At 48.4% G+C, this 20,438-nt stretch overlaps 1 protein-coding gene across 2 annotated transcripts in view; it reads left to right on the plus strand.

Moving 5' to 3' along the window:
- Positions 1-20,438, plus strand: part of ATP13A3 (ATPase 13A3) — a 449,747-nt gene that overhangs the window by 370,962 nt on the left and 58,347 nt on the right. For both annotated transcript variants that reach the window (XM_082249624.1, XM_082249623.1), the window contains exon 24: positions 797-839. In XM_082249624.1, coding sequence (XP_082105750.1) covers positions 797-839 — 43 coding nt within the window. The remainder of the gene's footprint in view (positions 1-796; positions 840-20,438) is intronic.

Raw genomic sequence — 20,438 nt, forward strand, 5'->3', positions numbered from 1 at the left:
TGACATCCTGTAGCAGGGAGAGAGAGGATATACCCTCTGGGACTGCCCCTAAGGTGTGGCCAGAACGTTTTTCCTGCCTAGTGTCCTACTCCTGTAGGGGGCAGTATAACCCTACTGATATTAATCAAAGAGGACTGCGTCTGTCAATGAGCTTAAGAGAAAAGGATTTTACGGTAAGTCAAAAATCCAATTTTACGGCAAGGCAAAAATTCACTTTTTTTTTTTTTAAACAGGGCTCCTGTGACCCGCTTAAGGCTTCTGTGTCCTGGTTAAGGGCTCTTATGTTTAGCCTTGGGTTATTTTCCCCACCCCTCATTTTCCTTTTGGCACTTCTTTTAAACGTCCCACTAGTTGGATTCATGGAGCTATGTGCCCGTCGATGAATGAACATGAAAATGGGATTTTTGTACTTACCGTAAAATCCATTTCTCTGAGTTTGATGGACACAGCACCCATCCCTCTGATACTTCTAATACTGCTTGCTACTAAGCTGATTACCTATAGCAGAGAGGGGGGTTATATACGTTTTTTGTTCTGCCTAGTCCTACTAGGAGGCAATATAACCTACTAATTATGATTTATGAAGAGCTGTGTCCGTTGATGAACTCAGAGAAATGGATTTTACGGTAAGTACAAAAATCTATTTTTTTTTTTTTTTTAATATATTGCTTGAGCTTTAAAAGACATGGTCATCAAGAGACTATATACAACTCACCAAACATTTTCTGCCTTCTCTGCAGCAATTCTTGTCCATATGATTAATAAATACTACAGCTATTTCTTGCTTGTTTTACAGTTACTATGTTGGCATGTGTGGAGATGGAGCGAATGATTGTGGAGTAAGTAAAAACTTTTTTTTTTATGGCATGTGGTCCAGTTATTTGAAGAATAAAATTATTTTATAAGGAGCCACGTAAAATATATCAATGCAGAATTAAAGGCTAACTCCACCTTTTAAACAAACAAAAAAGATTTCCCAGCACACTTACCTGCCTGCCTGCAAAACAACCAAATTGGCAATTCACAATAAGAGAGGGTTATGTTTTCACACATTGGCAACTATATGCATAAGCTGCAGTACCCGCGTCAAGGCTACTCTTTTATACTGCAGTTCTAATGCCATAGTTTTTAGAGTCTCCAAAATTTGAAGCACATATAGCAGTGAATAGATTAAGGGCAGGTGTTCCTGGAGGGATCCCACCACTTAAAGGCACAGGGATGCACATAAAGCCCAGCAAGAGCACAAAGGCAGCTGAAGGCATCCAGTGCATCCCCACACCCCCCTCAATTCAAACAACTGTACAAAAAAAGTGGGGGTATTTTAAAAGAAGGGTGAAGAATACAGGGTAAACATGTACTGCACTAAATTTCCTTGTGGGAAGAGGGCAGAGGGCATGCCTTAATAAGTTGTAGGCAAAAAGGTGGTAAAATGTATACATGACATGTAAGGCAATACTCGGTAATCCACCTCAGCCTAAGCTCCAAGTGGTTGGGTTTTAGCGCCAAGTTTGAAAAATGTACACAGGTGAAATACGTTCTAATCATGTCAGTTATGATAGTAACAGTCAGAATACAGGGAAAACCTGTCTTACCTGTCGTATATGCCACTGGTCCCTATAAAGGGTTCAGACTTTGCCTGTTATGGTGAGCATACCCCTGAAGGGGTCTTCAAGGACTGGGATCCACTGCACCCTGAGGCTGATTACATTATACTGCAATGCTAAGGTGAGCACCAATGCAGGATCCAGTGCCTAAAGCATCATTACAGGCTGCCCCCACAATGTGGAGGTTTGTCTGGGCATGGTTCCCTAGGCTTTACGAAGGTAGCACTGATTGGGATCCACTGTTTCTAATGTAATGTATAGAAAACAGTAAGGAGTTGATTGAAGATTCTGAATAGAAAGTAAAGTTCAGAGAAATTTATCGGAGAAGAGGTCCATTACTTTTGGACACTAGCAAAAAAGAAAGCCTCAAAAAGTAAGGCAGAGTTATAGGGGCTGGTGCCCCCAGGGGCATGTTCAGAAGAGCCCACCCTGTGGGGTCTTCGGCCACACGCCCTGACTTTTCTGATAGTGAGGAGGATTCCTCCACACCCGTAGCTGTGCACGAAAAGACACTTGTGGACGCACTAATTGTGTCTGTGCGTGAAACTTTTAAAACTGAGGATGCAGCTGAATCTGCGGCTAAGGTGCCTGTCCCCTTTGGCACTCACAAGCTGTCTAGAGCAGCTAAGGTGTTTCCTTTTACCTCCTATTTTGACAGATTTCTCACGAAAGAGTGGGAGCCTCCAAAACGTCCCTTTCTCTATCGCTCATTGACAGACGTAGTCCTCGGTGATACAGCACCTTCGGGTTATGTTGCCTCCACAGGAGTAGGACTAGACAGGAAATGAAAAATGCTCTGGCCACACCCCAAGGGCAGTCCCCGAGGGTATATCCTCTCTCTCTCCGCCACAGCAAATCCGTTTTTTTCTGTCTAGTCAGGAGTAAGGACCTAGATACCTTGCTGGGATCTTCGGTCCTGGCAGGATTTTTTTCTTAGAAAATAATTTTTTAAGACAGCTTTTTTTCTCCAGTGTTCCTGTGAGATCTTCAAGCAAGAAAGCTGAACTGGGCGACGGGCAGGATGTTGAGATCCAGTGGTCACCCCAGTTCAGCCTACGAGCGCGTGCAGGCCATAGCTCCGCGCTGGGTCGGCCGCGACATAGTCCCACTGGACGGGGACTGACCCTGCGAGTTAAACGTCTCGCTGAAACGCCAAAGACCATGAGTCACGGCGCCCGTATTGGTCGACAGCCCTCCTACCTTGGTGGAGAGGGGTACTGTCAGGAGTTGGCGCCCGCCTGGTTCCGGTATGGTGAGTAGTATGTTCCCCCTTTCCCCCTGACGGGTCTTGTGGTGAACGCGGGCCCCTCTCTGTAATGGTAAGGATGGGTTCCCCTCTATCCTACAACATGTCACAGATCCCCCTAATTGAGTGTGATTTTTGTGTACAAGAAGCCAGGAGGCTTGGTTTGGGAGCTGACAATCTAATTGTAAAAATGTGTAAATGATTGTAGTCAGTGGCAGTACTAGAACTTTACTGTGATAGTATAAGGTATCCTACCTGTCAGTAGCCACAGGGCGATGTCTATACATGTATACTGCATTCCAGATCATTCCTCCAGCTAAGCAGATGCCTCCCGACGGCCACGGACCGCATACGGCCCGCTAGGGTCCGGTACCTCCGACCACGCTGACCACCATGAGGGTGAAGGGTTGTGAGGCCGAGATCCTTCTGCAGACATGCCGCTATTCTGTGCAGGCACCGCCATTGTCTGGTAGATCGCACGAGGCCGCCATTTTGGTGTAGCCTCGTGTCTCCAGCATGGGGGCGGCCATGTTTGAGGTGACTCAAACACCTCATGTCGCCAGGTTGAGGAGCCGGCAGGCGTGTTAAGGGGCGGAGCCGCCTCTTTTACCCAGGAAATAGGGCCAAAGACTTCCTGTTTGTAACAAGACAAGCACTGAGCAAGCTGATGAAAACGTCTGTGCATCAGGGATGAGCCTTGGGGTCTGTGTCTCTCTCTGTGGGGTCCAAAAAGGCAGGTAACACTGAGGGGGGCTGTTGCGACTGGGGAACACAAAAAAAAAAACAAGTTTTTTTTTACTTTGTCATTTTTTGTCGCTGGCAAGTGTCTTGTATAATCATTGACCCTGCCGCATAGGTATCCCCACCTGATCCCCTCAAGGTGGCCGCAGGACCCTCCAGTACCCCACTTGTTTTTAATGCATTATCGGCAGTTTTGGAGTCTTTGGTATCCCGGGTGGAGGTGGCCTGTCAGGGACGGGTGTAGTAGCGACCCCCGCCTACCCCTATTGTTTATCAGATACTTCAGATACGGATTCGGAACTGGTCAATGCAGTTGCAGGTCCCTCTTAGGGGGCTGTTGTCTCAGGTAATATCTCCTCAGCAGTGAGGAGCACGTTTCTGCCTCCGCCATAGCACAAGAGTGGTGGATGCACTAGTTGTGTCCGTCCGGGAAACCTTTAGTCTTGAGGTTACACCGGCAGAGGTAGCTGAGACTGAGATTCCTTTTTGGTACTTGTTAGCCTACCAAAATGGCGAAGGATTTTCCTTTACCCAAATGGGGTCATTTTGAAACGAACCCCTGTTATTTCCAAACGCATGGCTAGGTGCTATCCGTTTTGAGGAATTCCTCTTTATAGGATAGACGGTACCACCTGCGGTCTTGCCACAGACTGTTAGGATAAAAAGACCTCGTAACTAACGAGGACCTTCCTTTTCTGCTCATATAGAGTTGTTCGTTCCGCGAGGGCGGGCGATAAGGCAAAACCCTCCAAAGCCCCTTTAGAGGGGTTTCAAAGGGCGCTGGTCGGGTAAACAAAGAGTCCGGCTCAGCCAAGCCTGAAGAATATAGCCTGATGCGCCCCTACCCATCTCCGGGGTGGGGGGGGGATGTCTTCACCGGTTTCTGGAGGACACAGGATCGAGTTTCGATCACTTCCACCGGTGCGATTCTTCCCTTCTAACATTGAACAGTTTCAGGGGTTCTATTCGAACCTATTCACAATGCCCAGGAAAGAGGGCAAGGTGCGTCCAAATCTGGACTTGGGAAGAAATAGAGTCCATCCGTACAGTGGTGGCCTCCCTGCATCAAAGAGATTTCCTGGCGTCCATAGACATATAGGATGCCTATCTTTATATCCCCATCATCGCAGTACATCAGCGTTTTTTCGCTTTCCCAAAGATCATCCCTGGTTCCCACCAGGAGACTGAACTATCTGGGCCTAAGGTTGGATACATCCTGGGCAAGAGAGTTTCTCCTTGCTGGGAAACTCCAGAAGGTTCAGTCAACGATTCGGATGTTGCTGTCCGTCAATTGGCTGGGACTGATGGTGGCCTTCTTAGAGGCAGTACCGTATATCCAGTCTCATACCCGAATTCTCCTGAAGGAGATTCTTTTTTAATGGAATCAGAATTCCAATTCCCTGGACAATCGGATCCGGTTGAGCGAGCGGACCAGGAAGTCTCCGATGCTCAACCAGGGGAAGTCATTTCTTCCGATAATATCCAGATTACCAATAAGGGTATCTGAACTGAGAGCGATCAGATTTTGTCTGATTTACTGGATCGAGCAGCTCTAGAGCAGCCCGATTCGGATCCAATCGCATATGGCCTCTTCATCCAGAGGTTTTTTCCTAGCTGTCCCTTCATTGGGACATCCCGGATGTGGATCTGTTGGCACCTTGGCCTAACAGGAAGGTGCGGAGGTTTGTAGCTCGCGCCACGATCCTCTAGCGGACGCAGCAGAAACGCTGATCGCCCCGTGGGGGCAGTATCAGCTACGGCATGCCTTCCATCCTCTCAAGTTGCTGCGGGAACTTCTTTGCAGGATAGAGGTGGAGGGAATTCCAGTTATTCTGGAAATTCCGGATTGACCTCATCGAGCCTGGTACGCCGACTTGGCGAGGCTAGTCGCGGACGCTCCTTGGAGACTTCCTCTCAGGGAGGATTTGCGGTCTCAGGGACCGATCTTCCATCTTGCTTTACAGTCGCTGGCTTAATGGCCTGGCCATTGAGACCCAGGTACTGAAGGACAAGGGAGTGTCAGCTTCAGTTATTCCTACCTCCAGTTAAAGCAAGGAAAGCGACTTCCAGCACATGGAAGTCTTATATTGCATGGTGTGAATCTAGTGAATCTATTGGATTTCCCCCACAGACCTATTCGGTGACCCGAATTTTGGTCTGTCTGCAACAAGGGGTTGAGCAGAAACTATCCTTGAGCACGATCAAGGGTCAGGTTTTCGGCGTTAGCAATCTTCTTTCAAGAAACCTTTGGCTAATCATTCCTTGGTGTGGAATTTCATCCAGGGGGTGCGACATCTGGCTCCGCCAGTGTGCGCACCCTTACCGCCTGGTATCTTAATTTAGTGTGGTCGGTTCTTCAGAAACTTCTCTGAAGATATTAGGGAGATTCCCTTGCTTACATTCCCAGAAGGTGGCCTTCTTGGTGGCCATTACTTCTGTACGCAGGGTGTCAGAACTGGCCGCATTATCCTGTCGTTCCCCAGATCTGGTGGTTCATAGGGATAAGGTGGTTCTTCTTCCGAATCCATCCTTCCTTCCTAAAGTGGTTTTCGTAAGACGGACTCACTTTTTGTGATCACGGATAGCCCTTGAAGGGGGTTGCCTGTGTCTGCCGCGACCATATCTACATGGATCAGTCAGATGGTGGTACAGGCTTATTCTATTAAGGGTCGGAATCCTCCGTTCCCTGTTAGGGCGCACTTCACTCGAGCGCTCAGTACTTCCTGGGCCTTTCGCCATCAGGCGTCAGTGGTCCAGGTATGTAAAGCGGCCACCTGGTCGTCGGTACATACCTTTACAAAATTTTATAAAATTGATGTGATGGCATCGGCGGATGCCTCATTTGGCCGCAAGGTTTTGCAGGCCGCAATTTGAGGAGACCGGTGGTCTACCTCGAGGGTTTTTTTCTGTTTGAAAATTTTTTTGTTGAGTCTCATCATTAAGGATGAGCATTGTAAACTTCTAGTTGGCACCGGTTGGGCCTTCTAGATTTGGATTTGATTTCCATTTTCCCACCCCTCATTTGTGATACTGCTCTGGGACTTCCCGAAGGTGCTGTATCACCGAGGACTACGTCTGTCAATGAGCGATAGAGAAAAATGGATTTTTGTAAAATCTTACCGTAAAATCCTTTTCTCTTAGCTCATTGACAGACGTAGTACCCGCCCCTCTGTTTTTGAGTTGGGTTGGGTTAAATTCTCTAAGCACTGCTTTTGTGACATAACTGATTTGCTGTGGCGGAGAGAGAGAGGATATACCCTCGGGGACTGCCCTTGGGGTGTGGCCAGAGCATTTTTCATTTCCTGTCTAGTCCTACTCCTGTGGAGGCAACATAACCCGAAGGTGCTGTATCACCGAGGACTACGTCTGTCAATGAGCTAAGAGAAAAGGATTTTACGGTAAGATTTTACAAAAATCCATTTTTTGTGGTTCCCAAACACTTTGCGATGGTGTACCCTTTTGAGGAGTTCCTCCTCAAAAAGTGGACTGTTCCACCAGTTGTGGACCCTCCGGTTTCCTGGTTGAATAGGGCGGCCATGATTCCAGTTGAGGAATCGCTGGCCTTTCAGGATCCAGCTGACAGGAAAGCAGATCCTTTCCGCTTTCCTTTCAGCTGTGGCCCGCAATATGTTCATTGTTGCGGGTTCAGCACTTAAGCCAGTCTTCACCATTGCCCTGGTGTCGCAAACTCTGTCCGAGTGGACTAAACTTTTGCGCCCTAACCTGGAGGGTGAGCAGCTTCCCCCTGCCTTTGCTAAACTGGTGGACCAGTTGGTCTAAGGGCTACAGTTTATATGTAATGCCTCTTTGAATGCGGCTCCCCTGGTTTCTAGGCTGTCTGTTTCGGCAGTGCTACTTAGGCGCGTATTGTGGCTTAAGCTTTGGTCTGCGGACCAGACCTCTAAAAAAAAAAAATAAAGCTTTTCAGGGTGATCGCCTATTTGGGGCCACCCTGGATGACTTTATTAAGAGTCTCACAGGAGGGGGAGAGTACTTTTCTTCCGCAGGCTGGCAAGGGTAAGGAACCTTGTCGCAGACGTGGCCCGTCCTTCTCGGCTCACAAGAAGATTTTTCGTCCCTCAGGATCCTCCAACAATTCAAAACCTTTCAGGTTCTCGGGAGATTCCAAGTGGCCCTGGTCTGGCAAGCCAAGAACGGGATTCTCTAGGCCCCTAGATGAGGCCCGTTTAGCATGATGGTGCGCCCTCATCTGTACCTGGGGTGGGGGGACGTCTTCGCTAGTTTCCAGGCCCATGGAGCTCCTTGGTGCAAGACAAATGGGTCCACAAAGTGATATGGCCCAGCTACAAGATCAAGTTTCGTTCTTACCATCTGGAAATGTTCTTTCCTTCCAATATGTGCCTGTCCCCAGACCGATTTTCAAGCTCTCTTTGGGGCAGTACAAGACCTGTTGCTTCAGGGTGTGATTGTCCTAGTTCCGGCCTTGGAACAGCGAAGTGCATCCGATTCTGGATCTCAAGGCCCTTAACTGCTTTGAGCGGGTACAGAAGTTTAGGATGGAGTCCATTCGCACGGTAGTGGCATTCCTACATCAGCGGGATTTTCTTGCCTCTATCTACATCAATGATGCTTACTTGCACATTCCAATCTTTGCCTGTCACCAGTGCTTCCTTCACTTTGCTGTAGGAGAGGAGCCTTATCAGTTTGTGACGTTACCTTTTGGTCTCCCCTCCGCCCCTCGGGTCTTCACAAAAGTGTTGGCTTCGGTTCTGGCGTTGCTGCGTCAGCACGGAATTGCAATACTGGGGTACCTGGACAGCCTCCTCTTGCAAGCCGGGTTCTCTGCGGTTCTGATGGACGACCTGGAGATCACTATACAGACCCTGATGGAGTTCTGCTCGGACTCTGGACTCCGCTCTATCCAGAATGTTCCTTTGGACAAACTCAAGAGGATGTATGCTGAAATTCATCTCTTACTGTCTAGCAAATAGTCATTCTTCCGGTTTTGCGTGCGGGTGCTGGGCCTGATGGTATCAGACCTGGCTGAACCGGGAAACTGAAGGATCTCAGGATTTGCCCTGTTGAAGAGCCGGAGAGCTAAGCCACCAGACCATTCTCCCCATGTATTGGACAGTGGTCATGCCAATCTGTCTGTGTGGGAAGGTGGACCAAGGGGAGTGGTCCCTTCACCCGGACGCGTTTCATCAGCTATGCCAACAGATCCCCCAGGTGGATCTGTTGGCATTCCGGGTGAACAGAAAAGTTGAGGTTTGTGGCACAGTCACGGGGTCCTCTGGCGGGGGGTGCGCAGAGCGGCTATCGGTGATGCAGCGTGTCACTCTGGTCCGATCTAGGTAAAGAGCCTACTGAAGTAGGCTCTTTACCATGTGACCAGCTGTGTCCAATCACAGCTGGTCACATAGTAAATAGGAAGTGCCGTTGATCGGCTTTCCTAAGTTCGTGCCTGACAGGCACGTGTAGAGGAGAGCAAATCTGTGGCTCTCCTGATGGGGGGGGGGGGGGGGGTCTGCACTGGTAATCAGAGCATTGATTACCAGTGCAGACCTTTAGGGGGGTGCCACTAGAACCACCAGGGATGCCCACCCATGACACCAGGGATGCCCACCCATGACCCCAGGGATGCCCACCATGGCCACCAGGGATGGCAATCAGGGCCCACCAGTGCCCTCCCCATCAGTGCTGCCTGCCAGTGCTGCCCACCAGTGCCCATCATTGCCATCTATCAATGCCGCCCACCAGTGCCAGCTATCAGTGCTGCCTATCAGTGCCCATCAATGCCGCCTATCAGTGCCCAGCAGTGACGCCTATTAGTGCCCACCAATGCGGCATATCAGTGCTACCTATCAGTGCCACATATCAGTGCCCATCAGTGCTGCCTATCAGTGCCTCCTCATCAGTGCCTGTCAGTGCGGCCTCATCAGTGCAGGAAAAAACGTATCTATTTACAAAATTTTATAACCTAAACAAAAAACTTTTTTTTTTTTTTCTCCAATCTTTTCGGTCTTTTTTTCTTCAGCAAAAAAGAAAAAAACTTGCGGTGATCAAATGGCACCAAAAGAAATGTCTATTTGTGGGGAAAAAATGACGTAAATTTGGTTTAGGCACAGTGTTGCATGACCGTGCAATTGTCATTCAAAATGCAACAGCGCTAAAAGCTATAAATTGGCTTGGGCAGGAAGGGGGTGAAAGTGCCCGGTATTGGAAGTGGTTAAGGTTGCTGTTTAGAGGGTCTGTTCCCTCTTTGGGGGTGTATAAGTTCAGATGGGCTCCAGTTGTTTTTTTGTTGAGCGCCTGTTACCTTGTTAGCTACTGTTTAGCCTTGGGATTTTTCTGTTATCCGACCCCTCAGGTTTAACACTGCTTTGGGACCTCCCAGTGGTCAAGGATCCTAAGGAGCGGTGTCTGTAAATGAACGAAAGAGAAAATGATTTTTTCTACTTTACCGTAAAATCCATTTCTCTACGTTCGTTGACGGACACAGCACCCACCCCTCTATGGAGTTGTAGTACTTCTGACACTGCTTGTAACAAAACTGAGTATCTATAGCAGAGAGGGGTAGTATACCTTCTGGGACTGCCCACAGACGTAGTCAAGTTTTTTTCTGCCTAGTGTCCTACTCCTGTAGGGGGCAGTATAACCCAATGTTCAAGAGTTCTAAGGAGCCGTATCCATCAGTGAACGCAGAGAAATGGATTTTACTGTAAGTCAAAAATCCTATTTTCCCAGCACACTTACCAGACAGCCTGCAAAAGAACCAAATTTTCCTGCCTAACAATTCACGTTAAAAATGGAGGGTTATGCTTGCACACATTTACAAATATATTTGAAAGCTGCCGTGCCAACGTCAATGCTCCAACTTTTGGTTTGTTATATGTTACACTCATATTTGGCTACACCATAGCAGATGGATAAGTAGCTCTCAATGGAACACAAGTGTGGTGATTACCGCACTCGAAGTCTGACACTTCCTCCAACTCAGGAACTGATAGTCAAGACCTCTGTACGGATAAGTCACTGAAGGAAGAATCTGTGCACTGCACCCGTGATTCACTTGATCATAGCTGCAATGCTTTACAGACTCATTTGCAAAAAACATCACACTTTTTTGCTGCAAATATGGATGCATTCATTTATTTTTTGCAAAAGGTGGAGTTAGCCTTTATTTGTGTACACTCCCGTATTCTCCCATAGATTCCAGTACACTCAGATCATGTCCGAAGTCAAACCTACCAGTGCCTTTTCAATTTTTTTAGTGCCAGTTTTACTTTAAAGTTTTCTAACAGATTAGACCTTTCTATTGTAAAAAGTACCTAAAACAATGCTCTATTTTTCCTTTTATATCTTGATTGTATAGTACAGGACACAGACATAGTATTAATAAATCATGGGTTATAGGCTTATCTTTAGGTGATTGGACACTGACAAAGCTCTTGAGAACATGCCCCTGTGGGCACCAGCCCATATAACCCTGCCTTACTTTGTGAGGCATTCTCTTTTGCTAGTGTCCAAAAATAATGGACCTCTTCTCTGAGAAATTTTTCTGAACTTTCTATATATTACATTAGAAACAGTGGATCCCAATCAGTGCTACCTTGGTAAAACCTAGGGAACCATGCCCAGACAAACCTCCACGTTGTAGGGGCAGCCTGTAATGATGCTTTGGGCACTGGATCCTGCATTGGTGCTCACCTTGGCACTTCAGTATATTGTAGTCAGCCTCAGAGTGCAGTGGATTCCAGTCCTTGAAGACTCCTTCAGGGGTATGCTCACCATAACGGGCAAAATGTGAACCCTTTATAGTGATCAGTGGCATAGACAATGGGTAAGGGAGGTTTTTCCTGTGTTCTGACTGTTATTGTCATAACTGATCTAATTAGAATGTATTTCACATGTGTAAACTTTTCAAACTTGGTGCTAAAACCTAACCACTTGGACCTTAGGCTGAGGTGGATTACCCAGTATTGCCTTACAGGTCGTGCATGCATTTTACCGCCTTTTGCCTACAACTTGATAAGGCATGCCATCTGCCCTCTTTCCACAAGTAAATTTAGTGCAGCACACGTTTACCCTGTATTCTTCACCCTTCTTTGTGAGTCCCCCACCGAGAAAAAAAATGCTCGTAGCAATATAGTGAAATCAAACAATAAGGGTGCTGCAGCAAAAGCTAAGCTTAGCAGTCGCTTTGCCAGGATCTCATATGACGCTCCAATACAGAGTTCAGTCTTCCCTACCTCTGGAGCAGGAACCCCACATAGCACCTGTTTCTGCATCAAAAGCTGCCTACATCTCGACACGCAGCAGGCAGCTTAATTGACTGAAGAGGAATTTTCTGCATCCATGGCACAAATCATCAGACAACTAATGGCTTTAATACAAGCAGTTCTGTCCGGAGGTAAACTCTGCCAGGCCCCTCCCCTTATCCAGTTATTAGTGTTGCCTTCTACAATGCCTACCCTTGCAATCATCACAAAAAAAACAAGCGTTTACTGTGAAATGAACGGTACCGACAGTGGATCTCTCAGGGCTGGGCACGCAGAAGCTCTTCTCTGTGCTTAGGCTGCTCAGCTGTCCAATATTTGTCAGTACTCATGGTTTTCTCAGTGGCCCATCTGGTTATCATTATCTGCTAGTCATTCCCGCCTACAGCCAGCTCCTTCTGGCTATTTAAGCTGCCTTGTCCATTCCTTTTCTGCCTTCGCCTGGTCACGATAGGGCTTTCATCTATTCAAAAAAACAGATGTTGACGGAAGCAGATGAAAACTGATGGAAACCAGGCACCGCTCATTACCTGGCCAATACCATCCCTACAGTGAAGCATAGTGGTGGCAGCAGCATGCTGTGGGGACGTTTTCAGTAGCAGGAACTGGGAGATTAGTCATGATCGAGGGAACGATGAATGCAGCAATGTACAGACATCCTTGATGAACACCTACCCCAGAGTGCTCTGGACCTCAGACTGGGGAGAAGGTTCCAAATCTTCCAAAAGGACAACGAGCATAAGCACACAGGCAAAATCAGACTTGAACCCAATTAAACATCTCTGGAGACATGTGAAAATGGCTGTGCACCAACGCTTCCCTTCCAACCTGATGGAGCTTGAGAGGTCCTGCAAAGAAGAATGGGAGAAACTGCCCTAAAATAGGTGTGCCATGCTTGTAGCATCATACCCAAAAAGACTTGAGGCTGTAATTGGTGCCAAAGGTGCTTCAACAAAGAATTGATCAAAGGCTGTAAATACTTATGTACATGGAATTGTTTTTTTTAAAAATACATTTGCAAAGATTTCAAACAAGCGTCTTTCATGTTGTCATTATGGAGTGGTGTTTGTAGAATTTCCAATAATAAATTTAATCCATTTTGGAATCATAAAATGTGGACAAAGTGATGCACCGTGAATACTCTCCCAATGCACTTTATCCCCCACAAGGGCACAATGGGCTTTTTTTCTATCGAGCTTCAGTTACATAGGCTCATTCTTACCCAGTACTAAGATTTTAGGCTTTTCTGCGTTCTCCGTAGGATCAGACCTGTGGCTTACGCAATGGACCTTCCTTCTAACATGTGTATTTTGAATGTATTTCATGTTTCCTTAAAACATTTGGTGCACAACCGCTTCAACACCTCGGTAGCGTGTCCTCGCCTGGTTCAGGTTGAGAACCATGGGGATTATGGCATTGACTCCCGTAGGTTCTGTGGGCGCATACAGTACCTTGGTGTCAAATGTAGATTTTGTGTGTAAAAGTGTTGCTAGCTGCAAACGTCCTTTGCCTTCACCTCCCTCGGTGGTTTCCTTAGATTCTGAGGCTGATATTGCCACCACTGGTGCACCCCATCCTGAGGGGTCGGTATCTTTGCATTCTGATGGTGAAGGGGACCTGTCCTCGTCAGCCGCTGCGTGGGAACGCACCTTGGTGGAAGCACTTCGTTTCGGTGCAGGAAACTTTAAAATTGGCAGATGACTCTACAGCGTCAAGCAAGGTTTTTCCTTGTCCAGAGCTTTTTGACTATATTGTCAATGAACAATGGCGGCGCATCAAGCACATGCTATTGGTGCCTAAGCGCTTTAAACACCGTTATCCTTTTGCAGATGTAGTTTCCACGAGGTAGACCAAAAGTGGATCACCCAGTTTCCAGGCTGAACAAGTCTGTTGTGGTTATTAAAATATGCCCTGATGCACCTTCATCCCTCAATAACATAGAAAGTTACAAAGATTTGCCCTTGGGACTTTAAATGAGGTGCAACACGCCCAATAATACAATATAAAAAGCAAGTTTATTGGAACATACAATGTCAGCAAGTAAACACAGACAGGTACCATATTGGGAAACAGATTTGTGATGTTATACATAGTATATTGATACTCATAGTCAAGTTCAGTATTCCATAGATCAATCCATGGTAGGTATGAAAGTCCATCCTGATAATCCGACGCGTTGAGTGAACAACCGTTCACTTCCTCAGGGGTTGATGCGGTGTAATAAAGATAGTAGATACTGTTATGCTAAAGTGAAACACTAAGGGGCCACCAAAGGGCCCATACTTGCAAATCTGGTAAAAGAAATTGCATGCTCATGATCCATTGGCTGCCGCTTGGAATGTCTATCCCGGGAGCTGTGGGTCTGGGATCCACGAGGGCCTGGCAGGATAAACAGGGCCAAACACAAGCACAGACCAACATGGTGTGGCATCCAGGGTGATGGCTAAAGGAGACGTATCTATGTATCAGACTCATCTAAAGTGTATGTAAATAGTAATATCAGCAATCAGTACAAGGAGTATAATACTGTGCAGTAAGTAGGGGTATCAACCGATAACACTGAGAGTGAGCCTGAGATCATAAAGTATGTATCTGATGCTCAGATTAAATGCTAAAAAGTGGTAAAGCAAAAGAGTATCAACAATGTGTGATTAGAGTTGAATATAATGACAAAACAAGCAAACCAAATGGCTGCAGAGGCCTCAAAAAGGAAAGGATGGTGAGTAGAAGTGACCTACTTAAGTGGGAATATGTAGCAACAATGTACTATATTGTGCAATTAAAGTGAAATAAGCAAGACTCCCTAAGTGCATAGGATATGACCTATGATGTAAGGGTAAAGGAGAATTGGAGAGAGAGTGAGGATGAAATGAAAGCCTAGTGCATGTAATAAGGAAGAAAGAAAGGAGAATACACAGCCACCAAATCACCAGTCTGAGAGACAAAAATGTGGATGAATGTGACCTACCATATTGAAGCAATGCTCTGGCAAAAAGTTGCATGCATCATCACCGAACATTTTGGAGCCACTGAAGGCAAGTGCAGGGTTGGGCTCTCTTATCTCGAGATCCTCTGGCCCATGCCACAGATGCACTGGTGGCTCCTTGGGGTGGGTATCGGCTGATTTATGCCTTTCCTCCACTGAAACTCCTGCCAAGGCTTCTACACAGGATAGAGGTGGAAGGAATTCCGGTCATTCTGGTGGCTCCAGACTGGCCTCGGCGTTCCTGGTACGCAGACCTAGTAAGGTTGGTCGCCGATGCTCCTTGGAGACTTCCTCTCAGGGAAGATCTGCTGTCTTAAGGTCCGATCTTCCATCCTGCTTTACAGTCGCTGGCTTTAACGACATGGCTGTTGAAATCCAGGTGTTGAGGGATGGAGGTCTTTCTGACACTGTGATTCCCATGCAATTTGAAGGCTAGGAAGTCGACTTCCATGAAGATATATCATGATACGTGGAAATCGTACATTTTATGGTTTGAATCACTGAAGGTGCACCCTCGCTTGTTTTCAGTTGCTAGGGTTTTGGCCTTTCTGGAGAAAGGGGCTAAACAGCGGTTGGCTTTGGGCACTATCAAAGGCCAAGTGTTGGCTTTGGCTATATATTTTCAACGCCCGTTAGCTACGCATGCCTTAATTCGTATCTTCATTCAGGGAGTGTGCCATATGGCTCTTCCGAACATTCGGGAGATTTCTCTGCTTTCATTGTCTGAGAAGGTTGCCTTTTTGGTGGCTATCACCTCTGCCCGCACAGAGTATCTGAATTGGCAGCTTTGTCTTGCCGCTCGGCTTTTTGGTGGCTATCGCATCTGCCCGCAGAGTATCTGAATTGGCAGCTTTGTCTTGCCGCTCGCCTTATTTGGTGGTTCATTTGAATGAAGACCTTGTGCTGCCTTCACTCTGTCCCAAGCCCAAGCATCCCAAGGAAATTGCCTTGCATTCTTTGGATGTGGCTCAGGTGATCAGGGTTTACCTGGGGGCCACTGAGTCTTTTAGAAAATCAGATGCTCTTTGTGTTTACTGAGGGACCCCGTAAAGAATTGGCTGCGTCTGCTGCGACCATTTCCAGATAGATCAGGCAGACGGTTGTTCAGGCTTATTCACTGAAGGGTCAGTTTCCTCCTTTCGCAGTGAAGGCGCATTCTACTAGAGCGCTGAGTGCCTCTTGGGCTTTTCGCCATCAGGCGTCAGTGATGCAAGTTTGTGACGTCTGTGCATACGTTTGCGAAATTCTACAAAGTTGATGTGTTGGCATCTTCGGATGCCTCTTTTGGCTGCAAGGTTTTGCAGGCTGCTGTTTAAAGAGAATCTTTTTTGTTTGCTTTGAGGATGTTTTCTAGGTGAGCTTCAGTTGTTCCTGGTTGAGCTCAATATTACCTGCTTGGCTATGTTTAGCCTTTGGGGAGTTACGTTCTTCTTTGCGTTGTCTTCCCACCTCTCATGAAAATACTGCTTTGGGACATCCCAATGGTCTAAAGAAGATATGGAGCTGCGTCTGTCGAACGATAGAGAAAACTGGATTTTTGTACTTACCGTAAAATCCTTTTCTCTGAAGTTCGACAGACTCAGCACCCGCCCTCTGCTTCTGCGTGAATGGCGTTTTTTTGTCTTCTAAACACTGCTTGCAACGAAACTAGATACTTTAGCAGAGTGTGTGGGGTTATGCCTGCAGGGACAGCCCACATAGGCGTGGTAAAGCTTTTTCCTGCCTGGTGTCCTATTCCTGATTGGAGGAGCATAACCCAATGGTCTAAAGAAGATATGGAGCAGCGTCGGTCAATGAACTTCAGAGAAAAGGATTTTACGGTAAGTACAAAAACTGAATTTTTGTAAAATCTTACCTGTAAAATTCCTTTCTCTGAGTCCTCCGACAGTCGCCGCCTCCTCTAAGTCCTCACTATTGGGTATTGTCCACCTATCCGTAGGAATAGCTATGCATATAGACTTAGTCAAAAGACAAAAGGCATTAGCATATACACACCCACGGGGGCTGTCCCATCTGGTCAATACCCCCCCTGCATCACCACTCCCAACTCAGTTTGGTAGCATAGCAGTAGGTAATAAGAACCCCAAAAGAGGGGCGGGGGCGGCGACTGTCGGAGGACTCAGAGAAAGGAATTTTACAGGTAAGATTTTACAAAAATTCAGTTTTCTCTTACGTCCTCCGACAGTCGCCGCCTCCTCTAAGTCATCACTATTGGGATGTCCCAAAGCAGTATAGACATGAGGGGTGGGAGACGCAACCGTAGAAAAGGCAACGCAGTACCCACATCAGAGAAAGGAAACTTGCATGCACCGTAAGAACCAACTGGGCAACAGAAAAAAACAATGCTCAACAGGAGCAACAGCCCAGGAAAGCAAATGCCAACAGCCAGGGACCCAGAGAAAAAAATGCAAGGGTCCATCATGGCACAGCCGCACTGAGAACTTTGCGGCCAAAAGAAGCATCAGCTGATGCCAGAACGTCTACTTTGTAGAACTTGGAAAAAGTGTGCACCGACGACCAAGTCGCCGCCTTGCACACCTGGGCCACCGAGGCCTGATGCCAATAGGCCCAGGATGCACTCAAAGACCTGGTAGAGTGCGCCTTAACAGGGAAGGGCGGAACCCGTTCCTTCAAGGCATAGGCCTGCTCAATGGTCTGTCTGATCCACTTGGCAATAGTAGCTGCTGATGCAGCCATGCCCTTCCGAGATCCCTCAGGAAGGACAAAGAGAGAGTCCGCCTTCCGAAAGGGTTCCGTAGACTTCAGGTAAACCCTGATCGCCCTGTCAACATCCAAGGAATGCAAAGCAATCTCCTTTGGATGCTTAGGCTTTGTACAAAGCAAAGGCAGGACAATTTCCTCATTAAGGTGGAACTCAGTGATCACCTTGGGAAGAAAGGACGGGGGTGTTCTCAACACCACCTTATCCTTGTGAATTATCAAGTAAGGGGAGCGGCAAGACAACGCCGCCAGCTCCGACACTCTGCGAGCCGAAGTGATCGCCACAAGAAAAGCAACCTCTTTCGACAGCAGAGGCAACGATATCTCCCTGATATTTTCAAAAGGAGCACGCTGCAAAGCGGACAGGACCAAGTTCAGGTCTCATGAAGGTAAAGGCTCCTTTCTAGGAGGAGCCAAATGTCGCACACCTTGAATGAACGTGCGCACCAAGGAATGAGACGCCACAGGGCGTTGGAAAAGGACCGCCAGTGCTGATACCTGGCCCTTTATAGTGGCAAGCGCCAGGCGCTGATCCACCCCAGACTGGAGGAAAGCCAAGATTCTCAACACCGAGTAAGAACGAGGGGAAAACCCCCTGGACTCACACCAGGTGAAGTAGGCTTTCCAGGTACGGTAAGAGATCTTACCAGAGGAAGATTTCCTAGCCTTGATCAGGGTAGGGATAACCTCAGAAGATAGACCCTTGTCCTTCAAGACCTGGGTCTCAACAGCCAGGCCGTTAAAGCCAGCGACTGTAAAGCAGGATGGAAGATCGGACCCCGAGACAGGAGATCTTCCCGCAGAGGCAGACGCTACAGAGGCGCCACTGCCAGGTGAGCAACGTCGGCATACCAAGACCGGCGAGGCCAGTCTGGCGCCACCAGAATCACCATGTGCGGTTCCGAGACCAATCTGTGAAGGAACCGGGATAGTAACTGAATCGGAGGAAAGGCGTACATCAGACAATACTGATGCCAAGGGGCCTCCAACGCATCCGAGGCGTCCAACGGGTCGCGCGTTCTTGCCACGAACCTTTCCACCTTTTGGTTTAGCCGGGATGCGAACAGATCCACGTCTGGGGATCCCCACTTCGCACACAGCATCTGAAAGACCTCCGGGCGTAGGGACCATTCGGAATGTGAACTGCCGAAATCGCCGGGACATGAGTCTCGGCCCAAGACAGGATGTCGGTCACCTGCCGGGCTGCTGAAGCACTCCTGGTGCCCCCCTGGTGGTTGATGTAAGCCACCGCGGTAGCATTGTCCATCTGTACGCGAACAGGCAGGCCCTGGAGACGGTCCGACCACTGGAAGAGACAGTTTTATCGCTCGTAGTTCCAGCACATTTATCGGGAGGGAGGATTCCTCCTCCGACCAAGTGCCCTGGGCAGACAGGGTGCCCAGGACTTCACCCCAGCCCGACAGGCTGGCATCCGTGGTAACCACTGTCCACACCAACGGGCGGAAGGACTTGCCTTCTGCCACCGACGGGGACTGGATCCACCACAGAAGAGCCAATCTGGTCCGGCGACTCAAGGAGACCTCCAGATCCAAGGACTGAGGAAGTCTGTCCCACCTGGCCAGGATCTCCGTCTGGAGAGCCCGTGTGTGGAACTGGGCAAAGGGAATCCCCTCGAAGGCCGACACCATCAAACCCAGGCCCCGCATGCAGGCCCTGAGTGACGAGGACGGATTGTCCCCGAGGGACCGGATTTCGCCCCCCCAAAGTCCGGAGCTTGTCCTCCGGCAAGAATACCTTTGAGCAGAGTCCAGAATCATTCCCAGATAGGGAAGGCGAAGCGACGGAGACCACGCTGATTTTTGAACGTTGATGGTCCACCCGAACTCCTGAAGCGTCTGTACCGTGATGGACAGATCGCGCACAAGGTCCTGACTGGCACGCGATCTCAGAAGCAGATCGTCCAGGTACCCCAGGACCGCAATGCCCTGGGCCCGCAGCAGGCCCAGGACCAGTGCCAACACCTTGGTAAATACCCTGGGTGCCGAAGCGAGACCGAACGGTAACGCCACAAACTGGTAGTGGTCCTCTGCAATAGCGAACCGAAGGTACCGCTGATGACCCTCGAAAATGGGGATGTGCAGGTACGCATCCTTCAGATCTATCGAAGCCAGGAATTCTCCTGGACTCAAGGAGGCCACAACCGAACGGAGAGACTCCATTCGAAACTTCCGAACACGCACAAAGCGGTTCAGCGATTTCAGGTCCAGAATAGGACGCACTTTGCCCTCCTTCCTGGGCACAGTGAACAGATTCGATAAAACCCCCGAAACCTGTCCCGATGAGGCACCGGGACAATCACCCCCTGAGCAAGCATGTCCTGCACCGCCTGATGCAAGTCCTGCAGATGCCCCGGAAGCAAATGGAGATTGGAGGGAAAGAATCTGTCCGCCGGCCTGGAAAGGAATTTGATCTTGTAACCTGATCGAACGATTTCCTGGACCCACCTGTCCGAGATCCGGAGCAGCCAAGGTTGGAGGAAACCGCGCAAACGTCCCCCCACCCCAGAAATGGGTGAGGGCGCCCCCTTCAGGCAGAGGCGGAGTGTCCCGCCGAACCGGCATTGCCGGTCTTCTGCTTACCCGCCCAGGGTTTCTTCTGGTTGCCCTGGGCCTTGAAGGGCTTGCCCTTGGATTGGTTCCGAAAGGCACAAAAGGACCCCTGACTAGATTTAGGTGCAGAACCCCACTTGCCACGGAAAGACTTGTTCTTCGGGTTCTGGGGTAGCATGGTGCTCTTACCCCCCGTGACGCCTTTCACCAAGGTATCCAACGCCTCTCCAAAAAGGCGAGAGCCAGCATAGGGAAAATCAGCAACAGTTTTCCACAAGGACTGGTTGGCCGACCAGCTCTTCAGCCATATCAGTCGCCGGTTAAGTACCG

The sequence above is a fragment of the Pelophylax lessonae genome (genome assembly GCF_965119305.1).
Source record: "Pelophylax lessonae genome assembly, chromosome: 3".
Lineage (NCBI taxonomy): Eukaryota > Metazoa > Chordata > Amphibia > Anura > Ranidae > Pelophylax > Pelophylax lessonae.